Raw genomic sequence first — 13,975 nt, 5'->3', positions numbered from 1 at the left:
CAACACAGTTAACTGCTGATTCTTATTTATGTAGATTTAGCTGTAATTTTGTGCAAGATTGCGGTACTTCCCCAGTCGGGTTGCTAATATAAGCTAATAGTCGGCTGCTTACATACAAAACTAATATGTGATCATGAAAAAATGAGACAGAAGATCACAGCTAAATAATACAGTTGTCAAGTAGTGTTGTGTTCCTGTGGTAAGGTGACCAGAGCCCAGAGCCCAGGGGGTGAGGCGTGTAGATATTGGGATAGGATCTTGGTGTTGCAGGCTTCCATAAGCAACGGTAACATTGTACCATCGTGAAGTCCGTGTTTCTTTACTACCGTAGTACTAAAAAAGGGGAAGTGGGAAGCTCAATAGTCAAAAATAATAAATAGATCTTTTGTTCGAAACCTTTATTTGTTTACAAAATGTACAATTATTACAATAACCTAAAATTATATAAAAAAAAAACAAGAAGCTTCTTTAAAATCATAAAAGATATGACTATCTACATCTTAATCTAAAACTCCATCAAAATCCATTCAGTCGTGTGATTGATTGAAAACAAATTTTATTTCATATAAAAAAAGAAAATGCATATAATTTGTATTATAAATTAATTTCACAATAAATAATTACAAATAATCCATAAAACGCACAAACACTCGTAAATCACAACAATTATCACCGTTATAACGATCATTACATTTTCTTAACAATTGCAAAAATTCCACAATCATTGCAACTTTACAATTACATAATTATGATTAATAAATTACATAAACGCATTAAATGCTATATTTTCTATTACATATTTTATAAATATGTAATGTTTATTTGATACTGACAGTACGATACTGTTTTGTGTGTTTTATTATTTTTATGACAATATATTAACATAAAGAAATTTGAAATTATATTTCTCAATTTTTTTTAACTCATTCTAAAACTAAAAGAAATTTTAACATTTAACAAACACGTTAATTCTTGGTTAACGATTAATTTTAAAGACAATAATAGATATAATTTTTGGACGAATACAAGGTGTGTCCAGGGATAGACGCTAGTATAGAAAAAATAAAGTGATTTTATTTTTTATTTTTACAGATTTGACTTTCATTATAAAGATAAAGGGCAGTCGAAAATCTGTAAATATTCTTTTTTAACGACGAAAGTACTTTCGTCGGATTTCGTCGCGACATAAATACAGTCTAAACTTTACTTATGTAATATATATTAGAAACATTATGTAGACCAATTGATTACATATTATTAATTACATAATTATAATTACATAAACTACATAATGATTTTATAAAGCTGTAGTCACACTTGCGAGCAGTCTTTATTTAATCCTTTCCTTTAGGTGACTAAAGCTATACAAACGATATCGTTTCGCTAAGTTAAGCCTGTATGATACCTAAAATAATTTTTTATATGAAAATAATGAGCTGCCAATAAAAATATCCTTCTTTTTTTGTAGTTACGATATGCTAGTATGATTTAAGAGTTTTTTATAAATAAGGAAAACCAATTAAAATATTTTTAGACTTTATATAAATAAATAAAAAATATTATATCTATTTACTTAATTAAAAAAAATATTTTGTAATCAAATAAAATTGCTATACACAGATATGACACCCTAATGACACAGGCTCAATCCCCGTTGTGTCAAAATATATTTCATTTAATATTGTGATGTATCCCAACTTAATAAATTAAAATATAATAAATACAAATTTTACACAAATATTTATTACTATATAAATAAAACTATTTTAAAAAAGATTTAAAAAAAACTAGACCACATTTAAAATATTTCTGACAGAAAATTGTCAGATTTGACAAATATTATAAAACCTAAGTTTGTTCGTTAGCCCTTACATCGGGATCGACTGCTCAAATTTCTACGATACTAATACTTTTTACGGTAGAAAACTTATTTATCGAGACGGGTAATAGGCTATATAACAACATGACATAACTACTACTTATAGCATCCCGCGGCTACCTCTAATTCGATGTAACATAATTATAGACACCATTATAATGTTAAAAAAAATATATATAACAGTTTATTTTAGGAGGGGTAAAGGGTGGGGGGGGGGTAATTTTCATTTCAACTAAGTATAGCCTATCTTCATTAGATGATATAAAAGACACATAGCTGACACCCATCATGGCGTCTTTCCTAACTGTATGTGAAAGTATAAAATCTATTCTATTGCAGTCTATAGTAACTCTTCAGTATTCAAGATCTTTCTAGAAACAAGCTTCTAAGATTCTCCTTCTCTAATTATTAGCAATAAAGGTCTTGCGTTACAATGAAAAGTTTTCATATAAAAAAGGGGAAACAAGCCAGTTTAAGTTCGGTTGTAAATCCATCTCGTGTCTAACTACTGCTAGTACTCCTTCTGTTTGACTGATGTTCTGTACGTCTTATAAATGGTATATAATGACAGTGACGTAGCGAGCTTAGCCCCTAACACTCGAAAACCACATATGTCCAGCGATTTTTTGTTTTGTGGATCATTTAGCGCCTCTGCGGTGAGTAGCGTCTGGGATGCCCCCCCCTACTACCCCCCCTCGCTACGCCACTGTGTAATGTGTGCGGTTTAATTAAATGCTTCGCTTGTATCCACTTGCATATAAATTTGATTTAAAACATATTTCTTTGTAATCGAGGACATATTTACGTTTTACATCTAAATACGAAATTGACAAAATATTGCCTCAATTACAAAAAAAATATGTAATTTCTTTATAATAACAAAAAAATTATGATAACAAATAAAATCGAATCGAAAGTCGTTATAAGATATTATATTCGGATCGTTTTCATATTAAAAAAAAAACCAACTTACAAACAGGCCAATGAAACTTTCAACTCCCTCTAACTCTTCCAACTCCCTACATCGGTACAAGACATATTGTTCAGAACTTGACACTTGATAACTCTCACACTCCGTTTACTCCCCTTTCAATCTCTTACTGAACTCCTCTTGCTGTAACTCTCTCCACTCCTTCTTAGCCTTCATGCGTTTCAGTTGGCCGTCCCTGGAAAAAGTATTTTGACTTTATTAATTATATGTAATGGGAACTGTACTAGTGGAGTAGTGTGAGAAATTGACTTATTAATATTATATTAAGCCTGAAACATCCCACTGCTGGGCGTACGCCTCTTTATCCATGTAGGAGAAGTATTGGAGCTTAAGCTCCATTAGTTAAGTATAGCTCATTTGTGTACAGTCTTAGAATTGCAAATAATTTAAGGGCAAATTGTAATGATTTTAAGTATTTTTTAAATACTAAGAATAAAAAAGCATAAAAAATGCATTCCATCATTTTATACAGCTGATATTTTTTTGTAAAAGAATTTTAACTCCATTGAACTGCTTAATCGATTTTTACCCAATTTAGCTAAGAACCACCGCAACGAAACTCTCTTTCATGTAAAGAAAACCACATCAAAATCGATTCACTTATTTCGAGAGCTTCCACAAATTTATAACAACCCACAAAATCTGATAAGTACTCACCACATCAAATCCACCAGCCCTCCACGCCTAGCTATCACCGATTTGACCCTATTAGCAAAATCGACCGCATTTTCTCCCGGCTCCCTGTGCATGGCGGGTAAATACCACACGTCGCAGACTATCGCCCACGATGTCATCATGTTCAGAAGATAGTGGAGCATTCCATAGCGAGAGCTGTTCCAGAATGCATCACCAAAGCGCGGGTCGTATCTGTGGGGATGGGGCACTTTTAGAATCTATTATGGGGCATTTTGTGATAATTAGAATCTGTGGGGCATTTTGTGATAATAGCAAAAAGTAGGGTAGATTTAATTTATTGATTCACTTCAGCCTATCGCAGTCCACTGCTGGACATAGGCCTCCTCAAGTTCGCAGCAAAAATGTCGTGAACTCATGTGTTTTGTCCATAGTCACCACGCTGGGCAGGCGGGTTAGCCTGGTAGCCGCAGGGCTTTGTCGTACCGAAGACGCTGCTGCCCGTCTTCGGCCTGTGTGTTTCAAAGCCGGCAGTTGGATGGTTATCCCACCATTGGTCGGCTTTTTAAGTTCCAAGGTGGTAGTGGAACTGTGTTATCCCTTAGTCTCTTAATTAATTCTTATTGATATTTGACATGATCTCAGGGGCATTATGTAATTAAGTTAATAGGAGACTTTAAACACTTAAAGGACAGAATTTTGCTGCGATGTACGGAAATGATAGTACAGTGTTGTCACATCTATATGTATGAAGTTTTTCGCTTGGTTGAATGGTAATAATTTTATTGATTGCCAAAATGTACTGTACCATTGTCAATCATTTTATACACGCTAAAATATTTCGATGTGTTTGCCAAGTCTCAGAAAAATAAAATGAGTATACATCGAAACGTTATGTTTCATGATCAAAGTTACAAGTCTTCGATACATATAATAAAAATGTAACGGCTCGCTGTCTGTACATGGAAAATACATGAAAAAAATATTATCAGGAGCTTTATCAACGCAAATAGCACCCAAAAAATTATTGTTAGAATCTTTGTGTTTGTCTGTGTGTTTGTGCACGTGATCTCAGAAACGGCTTATCCGGTTTGTATGTGGTTTTCAGTAATATATTGTGGTAAGCGTCACATTTAGTGTTTACGCTTCAGCCTGTAATATTCCACTACTGGGCATAGGCCTCTTTCCCCATGTAGGAGAAGGATCAGAGCTTAATCCACCACACTGCTCCAATGCGGGTTGGCGGATATATTCCCTACTATGAGTAACGATCGCTATAAGGTCATTCAGTGTTTGTTTCGTGTCAAAAGGTTCGTAAATAAAAAAATTATACCAATTTAAAGAATCACGTTGTACATGCCCAATCACGTTGTAAATACCCAAAACGCGGACGAAGTCGCAGGCACAGCTAGTATATAAATTAAGTGTACAAACATTTCTAAGTAACATCATTGCATAACTTGAGAGCAAGGGCTATCAGTACTTTCATTAATATTTACCATATACACTAATGATAGAGAAAACATGTTATTAGAAGTAAGAAAAAAAAAATCCGATAACCTAATGACCTTTATTTGTATACTAGCTGTGCGCGCAACTTTGTCCACGTGGAATTTAACAAAAAAGTTATTGTTTACTTCGCAGAATTATAAAATAAATAAATTTCTTAAATAAAAGTAGCTTATTTACTTCTTATTACATCAGCTATCTGCCAGTGAAAGTCCCGTCAAAATCGTTCGAGCCGTTTCAGAAATTAGCCGAAATAAAGACAGACTGAAAAACTTTATAAAAAATGTTACTTTGGTATATGTACCGTGTAACATCCATATGCATTTAGTAAAAAACGGTTATTTTAATATTACAAACAGACACTCCAATTTAATTTATTTGTATTCAAAGCAAGGCTCGACTGACACATAGACTAGCCAGTTAAGTAGTGTGCCTTGTTTTTTGCTCCGAGATTCTAGATTCGATTCCCGCGCCGTATATTTTTTTAACTAGGAGCTTAAGCGCGTAACTTAGGAGCAGACGACCGTGTGTGTATGTTTAAACTTAGTAGTCTTTTTATCCTGACATATTAACATTCAGTGTTTCTGGTAAAATTACGAGACGCATCACTAGGTCGGCAAACAAGCGTACGGCTCACCTGATGGTAAGCGATTACCGTAGCTTATAGACGCCTGCAACACCAGAAGCATCGCAAGCGCGTTGCCGACCCAATCCCCAATCCCCAGGAGCTCTGGTCACCTTACTCACCAACAGGAACACAATACTGCTTGAAAACAGTATTATTTAGCTGTGATCTTCTGTAAGCTCGAGGTACCCCAGTCGGGCTGCTCCATATTCTGAGCAGGAAATTCCTGCTGTGCCCTACCTTAGTTAAAGTCAGTCAGCTAGTTGCTTGTATAGTCAATAATAACTTGGCTATTATATACATATATGGCAGTTTTATATGTCAAAATGTCTGATACATCAAACTAATACAGTCATATAATCATTAGCATCATTTCATTTAAATATCTATTAAATAGTCAATTTGGAATTTTATTCATTAAATAAATATTAATTTTTTGACGTCAACATGGAAAACCACGATTATTAATTATGGAATTAGGGTTAATTACGCTTACGCTCTTCAGCTTGTAATATCCCACAGCTGGGCATAGGCCTCGTTCCCAATGTAGGAAAAGGATCAGAGCTTAATTCAACACGCGGGTTCCAATGCGGGTTGGATTACACTCAAATTTTTTAACAGAGTCGCTTGTTCCTAAGTTATTTTAATGCCTTTGTTATAGGTAACATTTATCCTAATAATATTATCAAATATTATCAAACTCTTTGAGACAAAAACTACAGAATTTATTGCAATGAAACTCGGTACGTAGATAGCTGGAGATCCATAGTAAAACATAGGATACTTTTTATCTCACGGGATCGAAAAATAATTGCGAATGAAGTCGCGAGGCATGGTTCACTTCAGCCTATCGCAGCCCACTGCTGGACATAGGCCTCCCCAAGTTCGCGCCACACATCCCGGTCTTCCGCAATCCTCATCCAGCCTACACCGGCAATCTTACGTAGATCGTCGGTCCAACGGGCCGGAGGACGTCCCACACTGCGTTTGCCAAGACGCGGTCTCCACTCTAGGACCCGTCTACTCCAACGGCCATCGGTCCTGCGACACAGATGACCAGCCCACTGCCACTTCAACTTGCTAATTCTGTGGGCTATGTCGGTTACTTTCGTTCTCCCGCGGATAGTCTCATTTCTAATCCTGTCTTTCAGAGAGACCCCAAGCATAGCCCGTTCCATTGCACGTTGAGCGACTTTAAACTTGTGGACCAGTCCCTTGGTCAGTGTCCACGTCTCGGCTCCGTATGTTAACACAGGCAGGACGCATTGCTCGAAAACTTTTGTCTTCAAGCATTGCGGAATCTTCGAAGTGAAGACTCGACGGAGTCTGCCAAACGCCGCCCAGCCCAACCGAATCCTCCTATCGGCCTCCTTCTCGAAGTTGTTGCGGCCTAGTTGGATAGTATGGCCTAGGTAAATATAATCCTGAACAACTTCGAGAAGGGTACCATCGACCGATACCGGTATTGGTATGACTTGGTTGTTAAACATAACTTTCGTCTTATCCAAGTTCATACAGAGACCGACACGTCGGGAGGACTCGTTTAGGCCGGCCAGCATTTGGCCTAACTCATCCAGCGTCTCCGCAAAGATGACAATATCGTCGGCGAAACGAAGGTGAGAGATGAATTCACCGTTGACGTTGATGCCCCGTTCCCCCCAATCCAAGGTCTTAAAAACATCCTCCAGCGCAGTGGTAAACAGTTTCGGTGATATTACATCCCCCTGTCTTACCCCGCGCCTGAGGGAAATAGGTCTTGTTCTTTGGTCATTGACATGAACGGTCATCGTCGCCGCGTCGTACATAGATTTTAGTACCTCGATATATCGCCAGTCGATATGACATCTCCGCAGAGAGTCCAGGACAGCCCAGGTCTCGACGGAGTCGAAGGCTTTCTCGTAGTCCACAAATGCCATACACAGCGGTTGATTATATTCTTCCGTCTTTTGGATAATCTGCCGAACAGTATGGATGTGGTCCACGGTGCTGTAGCCATTTCGAAACCCAGCCTGCTCTGGTGGTTGGAATTCGTCGAGTCTTCTGGCGAGACGATTCGTAACGACCCTCGAAAACAGCTTATAGACGTGGCTCAGAAGTGAGATCGGTCTGTAATTCTTTAACAGAGACTTATCGCCTCTCTTAAAGAACAGCACCACCACACTCCTGGACCACGCCTCCGGCGTGGTACCTCGGTGGATGACGGCGTTAAATAGTCTTGCCAAGGCTTTCAGGACAGGTCGCCCTGCGGCTTTAAGGAGTTCAGTGGTAACTCCGTCATCCCCCGGGGCCCTTCCGTTTTTAAGCTGCCCGAGCGCTGCACCAATCTCATCCTCTTCGAAGTCCGGGATACACTCCGAATAATGGCGCAACAATGGTGCCCGTGGATCTTCGGTGTCCCAAGTCGCAGGCTTGCGTGCGCTCGACGAGTACAGCTGTCCATAAAAATTCTCAACCTCTTCTCGGACCTGAGGGCGAGAGCAGACGGTTCTGCCATCTGCCGTTTTAAGCTTCGCAAGAAGGCTTCTCCCCAATGGTCTTTGGAAAACTTTGGACCCCCTATTCTGCTCAATCAGAGTAGCAACCTCTCTCGTATTTGAGCAGCGGAGGTCTCGGCGAATAATTTTCCGTACCCTCTTGGAAAGAGCCCTCTGTTCTGGCGAAGCAGCCGGCAACTCGCGCCTCTGCCGCATCAGATCCAAGGCTTCGGGAGAAAGTTTGGACTGCTTCGTTGGCTTTGTTGGTGGAAAGTGCCTGCGACCCAGTGTACACACCGTCTTCACCACGTTGTCGGTTATCTCGTCCACGTCGCTAGTAGTTTCCAGCGAATCGAATCGGTTTTGGAGTTCCAACTGAAACTGCTCGGAGCCACATAGTATTTGGGGCAGCGTAGGTCGGAGAGTAGATTTCATCAAGCGGGTCCGCTCCTTTCGGAGACATATATTCAGAGTGCCCCGTACTAGCCGGTGGTCGCTGCCGGTGTTAAACCTGTTAACCACTGAGACATCTCTGAATATATGCCTTTTATCCGCTATGATGAAATCTATCTCGTTCCTCGTCACAGTATCGGGGCTTTGCCATGTCCACCTCCTTTGGGGCTTCTTCTCAAAAAATGAGTTCATCAAGAAGAGCCCCTCCGATTCGAGGAAGTTGACAAGCGTCTGCCCCCTGTGATTCCTGTGCCCCAATCCGTGTGGTCCGATGCTCGATCCGTCGCGGCCTTGTACTCCCACTTTAGCGTTGAAGTCTCCCATAACAACGCTGTAGAAGGTCGAAGTAGTGCCATGTATAGCCCTTGTAATATCTTCATACAAGGCTTCGACTTCATCGTCAGAGTGTGCCGAGGCATGGTTAGTAATATTTAATTTAAAAATAGATATTCACAAAATCAATATTAGGGGCGGGAATCTGACCAAAGACCCCTGGGGCAGAAAGGTAACTGTGAAATATACTAATGGATTAGTTAATAATAATATCTAAGTAACATAACAATACACTTTATTGTACACCAAAAACAGAAATAATACATATCAGATTCATTTTATCAGAGTGTCATAAGGTACAAAGTGCGGCCTTATTGCTGAAAAGCGATCTCTTCCAGGCAACCTTGGGGCAGAGGAGATGGTACTGTGTCGGTGTAGGTGTACAAGTTGTGACATAGACGTGTGAATATATTTACTTTACCACATACACATATAAGTACATACATAGATACATACACACACACACACACACATATATATATATATATATATATATATATATATATATATATATATATTATGTATTTGGCGAGGGGTCGATAATCTCAAATATAAATTTTTATCAATTAATCAGAAATTAGTCATTGAGTGTTTTTATTTTTTAATTATTCCTTACTTGATAGCAACTGGGTATATCGTGCCTCCGACTTCGAAGCTACCCTTCTTGAACTGCATCACAGACGTATTGTTGATGCAGGTACCCTCAGGGAAAATTAGGATCGGTGGGTTATCGGCTACCGATATGTGTTCTTTTAATCTGTGGAAATAAATTATTTTTATTATATTTGAGAAACATATAATTTATTATTAAGTTAAGTACTATATATTAGGAGAGATTATAATAATTGAGATCAGTAAAGTTTTCAGTACTATCCCTCTAAATCAAACAGCAGTATAGCAATGTATGAAAAATATTGTTTAATAAAATAAAAAAAAAACAAAAAACAAAAAACAAACAAGAGTGGTTGGAAAATAATTGTGTTTGCTCGTAAACGAAAAAAAACCGACTTCAATTACATCGACAAGTAATACAACTTAAGTTGACGAAAATTAATTAACAAACGCACTAGTCGTCGCACACGATTTCTCTGGGTTGCCATCATCAGATCTTAGTTTCTTATCATGGTACCACCCTTGGGATAGCTCGTTTCCAATAAAAAAAAAAGAATCAGCTAAATAGCGCGGTAATCATAGGCCATATTTTATTCCCCTAGGTCAGGGGTTCCCAAAGTTATTTTGAGCCATATTTTAATTAATATTAGTTGGTGTTCACAAGTTGTAGTCGAGAGTCGAGAGCTCAGTCGATGTCTAAGAGTCCTTATAGATTAAATTACATATCACCCCCAAAAGCATCTACGCAACGCCACTTTGGGGATGTGAGGATCACGTCGGAATAGGGTGTGATCACGTCGGGGTCACCAGTTTGGTGATGTGTGAGGAATCACGTCCGCCATCGAAAAGGGAGGATCCTCCAACCAGACGGGTGTTGTGTCTGGTGGGCTACTGGCCCAACGGTTGTTATCGGGATCTTGTATTGATATACTCAATCACTTTTGATAACTTTGATAGCGCGATGTAGGATACGTCAGTTTTCTCTAGTTTTTGTATGCCGCGCGATAGATGGCACCACACCACTATTTTTTTTCTCTTACTCTCTTTCCCTTTAATACTGCAGCGCCCACAAGGGGGCGTATCGATCACTTTGGGAAAGGCTGCCCTAGGTGATATCCGTATGGCAGAAAAACTTTTGCCGGATCAGCTAGTGAATAAGTGCATAACTTTGGTAATAAACTCAAAAACTAAAAAACGATTTAAAAAATTCTGTTACAAGTAAAATGCTACATAATCAGTAAGTGACATAGAATCATTACATAGTATAAAACAAAGTCGCATCCCGCTGTCTGTTTGCTTAGATCTTTAAAACTACGCAACGGATTTTGATGCGGTTTTCTTTAGTAAATAGTGATTCCAGACCATAATATATATAGTAGAGGAATACTGATAGTTTTTGTACCCGTGCGAAGTCGGGGCGGGTCGCTAGTATATTTTAAAAGGAGAAAACGTAACAGATAAAGTCTTGTTATCTACGCAGGCGAAACTAGTTTTATAAATTATACATAAAAACTGTTTTTCTCACCTCCTCGCCACCGCGTGCCTGTCCTTAACCTCGGACCTCTCAAACCAGATATGGGGCGAAGCCCGAGCGAGGGCCCTCTGTAGGAGCCCTAGAAAACCATTGTGTCTCTGGCCGATCTGAAAGCGTTATCCTCATCACTTAACTTACTGACTCATAAACTTCATATAAGAATAGCTAATAATATAAGAATCTTATACTATTAGACGAGCAATTCTTGTATATATATATATATATATATATATATAATCTGAATCTCGGAAACGGCTCAAACGATTTTCATGAGATTTAGTATGCAGGGGATTTCGGGGGAGATAAATAAATCTAGCTAGGATTCATTTTTACAAAATTTCGTTTTATCCCAGTTTTTAGGCAATGAAAAAGTGGCTACAATATCGTTGGAATACGAAGGTAAATTTCGCACTTGTCAATAAAGTTGTAATAGCTCAGGGGAAATCGGCCGGTCGTGATCGACCGAAAAGATCATGGTTCAAATTCTCATGCAACAAGATCATTTTTTTTCTTTTTTCTAATTGCACTCGATATTTTTTATTTAAATAGCCAGTTCATATTTTTCATTATTACGTCGGTAAATTCGAAAAATATTATTCATATTTTATTATGATTTACTAAAATTACCGAGCTAAGCTCGGTAACCCAGGTGCTAGCTAATAATACGAAAAAAAATGATTTCACTACGGACATTTGCCGTATTAACAATGTATTTCACGACTTATTGACAATGTTAACTGGGGTAGGGCACAGCAGGAATTTCCTGCTCAAAATATGGAGCAGCGCGACTGGGGATGTACATTACAGAAGATCACAGTTAAGTAATACTGTTTTCAAGCAGTATTGTGTTCCTGTTGGTGAGTAAGGTGACCAGAGCTCCTGGGGGGATTGGGGATTGGGTCGGCAACGCGCTTGCGATGCTTCTGGTGTTGCAGGCGTCTATAAGCTACGGTAATCGCTTACCATCAAGTGAGCCGTATGCTTGTTCGCCGACCTAGTTGTATATTTAAAAAAAATGTTATTTTCATATGCAAGACTATTTTAACAAACATACATACAACAAACAAGTTGTAAAATTAAATTACTTACGATTACGGTTATTTTCAATAACTCGATAACTTAGTATTTTAAATTAGTTTGTAACATGCATTTTTAGTTTTATCTACTTTCAATTTATTAATAAACTGCCCCGAAATAAAAGTCTTTAAACACATAGTGCCCCAGTTTTTATTATGGATTTATATTACAAATGCACCATGAATGTGTGTGTATGAAAATGAAATTATATAACTTTACATGCATTCTCTAAAAGCTACATAATCTTAGTACAAAATGGACTTCACATTATCCCATTAGTGTTAACAAAACTTACCGTTTAACTTAACCGGTTTAATTTAAAACATTCGTAAACTGCAAGGGAATCGTCGTTTATTTACTTTTATTCAGACATTAATGTTATCGATATATTAATGCTTAACGAGCTTTTTTACGAATTCTTTATCAGAATAAACTCAGTATTTCAGATATAAAATCACACTTTTAATATGCAAATTCATAATACACGGACCAATGAAGTAAAATAAAAGATATGCCTATTGCACCGAATCAAAAGTAATTAGAGTGTATTTGAAAATAAAAGCCTACAATTTTTCTTTTGAATTATAATGGCATGCGGTGGTACCAAATATTGTTTTGTAACAAAAATTTACGACAAAAATTCCTGTAGATCGAAAGAAACCATGATATCAATAAACCCGCTACCGTGCACGCTACTAAGTCTTTCAAAATAAAAAGATTACACACACAAACTCACCAACGAATAGCAGCTATCGCACATCAACACCAAAACGTCGATGGGGCTCGTGTGATTCGCGACACATATCCCGCTACGGGGCTTATGATCGCTGTTGTGATACGTTATCACGGCCGATATGCACCGAGACAAGAAATTGAAGCAAACTAGCGATAGCGCGTTGTTCAGCCTTTGTTTTAACTTCCCGTCCGGTAATGTACCAACGCACGCTGTACATACGATCAACCACCACACCTATGGTAATGAGGATGGAGCATGACATGGGGCTCGTTATCGTTCGAACTTGACGTGGGGCATATTGTGTTTATGGTACAAAATGTGTCACATGGGAATACTTTTGGGGCGTATAGTAACCAGTAGTGGAATTTGTTGTTTTGGTCAAAGTTTCCAATTAAAACTACGGTTACAGATCTGTCAAATCAATTATTGATAGGTATAATACATGGGGCATATTGTGATATGAAGACAAGTTTACGTTAAAAGAGGGTTTATTATAAAAATTGCTTATTGTAGTTGGAAGTCAGTCAGTCTTGCGTTTAAAAACAAACTTTATCAATTTATTTTTGATCGTTTTAAAAAAACTATATTCTTCAATTTAAATAAAAGACACACACATGCCCACATTTCAAGTCCGACATATCAACAGCACAACTTACATACTAAAAACATTTACAAGCACATCAGCCCCAGGCTGGCAACTTTTATAAATAATATATCCTACCAATGAGAAACAGGTGTTGATACTCAAAACGCCGACGTCGATCGGACTCGTGTGGTTGGCAACACAGAAGCCGTTCGCTTGGGGCATATATTGTAAATCGTGGAAATTTGTAACACAGGACATTCCACGCATTAGCGTTCTTATCGATATTTTATATGCGATCGCTCCGAGGAAACGACGTAGCTTGCACTCTGGCAACAGTCCGATTAGCGTCATTGATGTTACCATGAAGACTACCTGTGTTGCCATGTACATACATAGAAACATTTGAGTACACATTACAAAAATACGTAAAAATACAAATTATACATACATCGTGAATAAATGTGTCTTGTAGGATTTATGATTCTGCTAAGAAGAATCTTAAATCTGTTTTCTATAAATTAATTCTAAGAATA

General features: G+C 37.9%; 1 protein-coding gene across 1 annotated transcript in view; it reads right to left on the bottom strand.

Annotated features, from left to right (window-relative positions):
• Positions 1-2,794: 2,794 nt before the first annotated feature.
• The window catches only part of LOC123667046 (glycerol-3-phosphate acyltransferase 3), a 41,243-nt gene continuing 30,062 nt past the window's right edge, over positions 2,795-13,975 (bottom strand). Inside the window, exons 6-11 of the mRNA XM_045601049.1 lie at positions 13,578-13,810; positions 12,857-13,090; positions 11,035-11,150; positions 9,514-9,654; positions 3,528-3,737; positions 2,795-3,045 (exon numbers count right to left, since the gene is read on the bottom strand). Of these exons, the coding sequence (XP_045457005.1) occupies positions 2,958-3,045; positions 3,528-3,737; positions 9,514-9,654; positions 11,035-11,150; positions 12,857-13,090; positions 13,578-13,810 (1,022 nt within the window). The 3' untranslated portion in view covers positions 2,795-2,957. The remainder of the gene's footprint in view (positions 3,046-3,527; positions 3,738-9,513; positions 9,655-11,034; positions 11,151-12,856; positions 13,091-13,577; positions 13,811-13,975) is intronic.

Source organism: Melitaea cinxia, chromosome 27 (assembly GCF_905220565.1).
Source record: "Melitaea cinxia chromosome 27, ilMelCinx1.1, whole genome shotgun sequence".
NCBI lineage: Eukaryota > Metazoa > Arthropoda > Insecta > Lepidoptera > Nymphalidae > Melitaea > Melitaea cinxia.
This window is presented reverse-complemented; position numbering and strand designations above follow the sequence as displayed.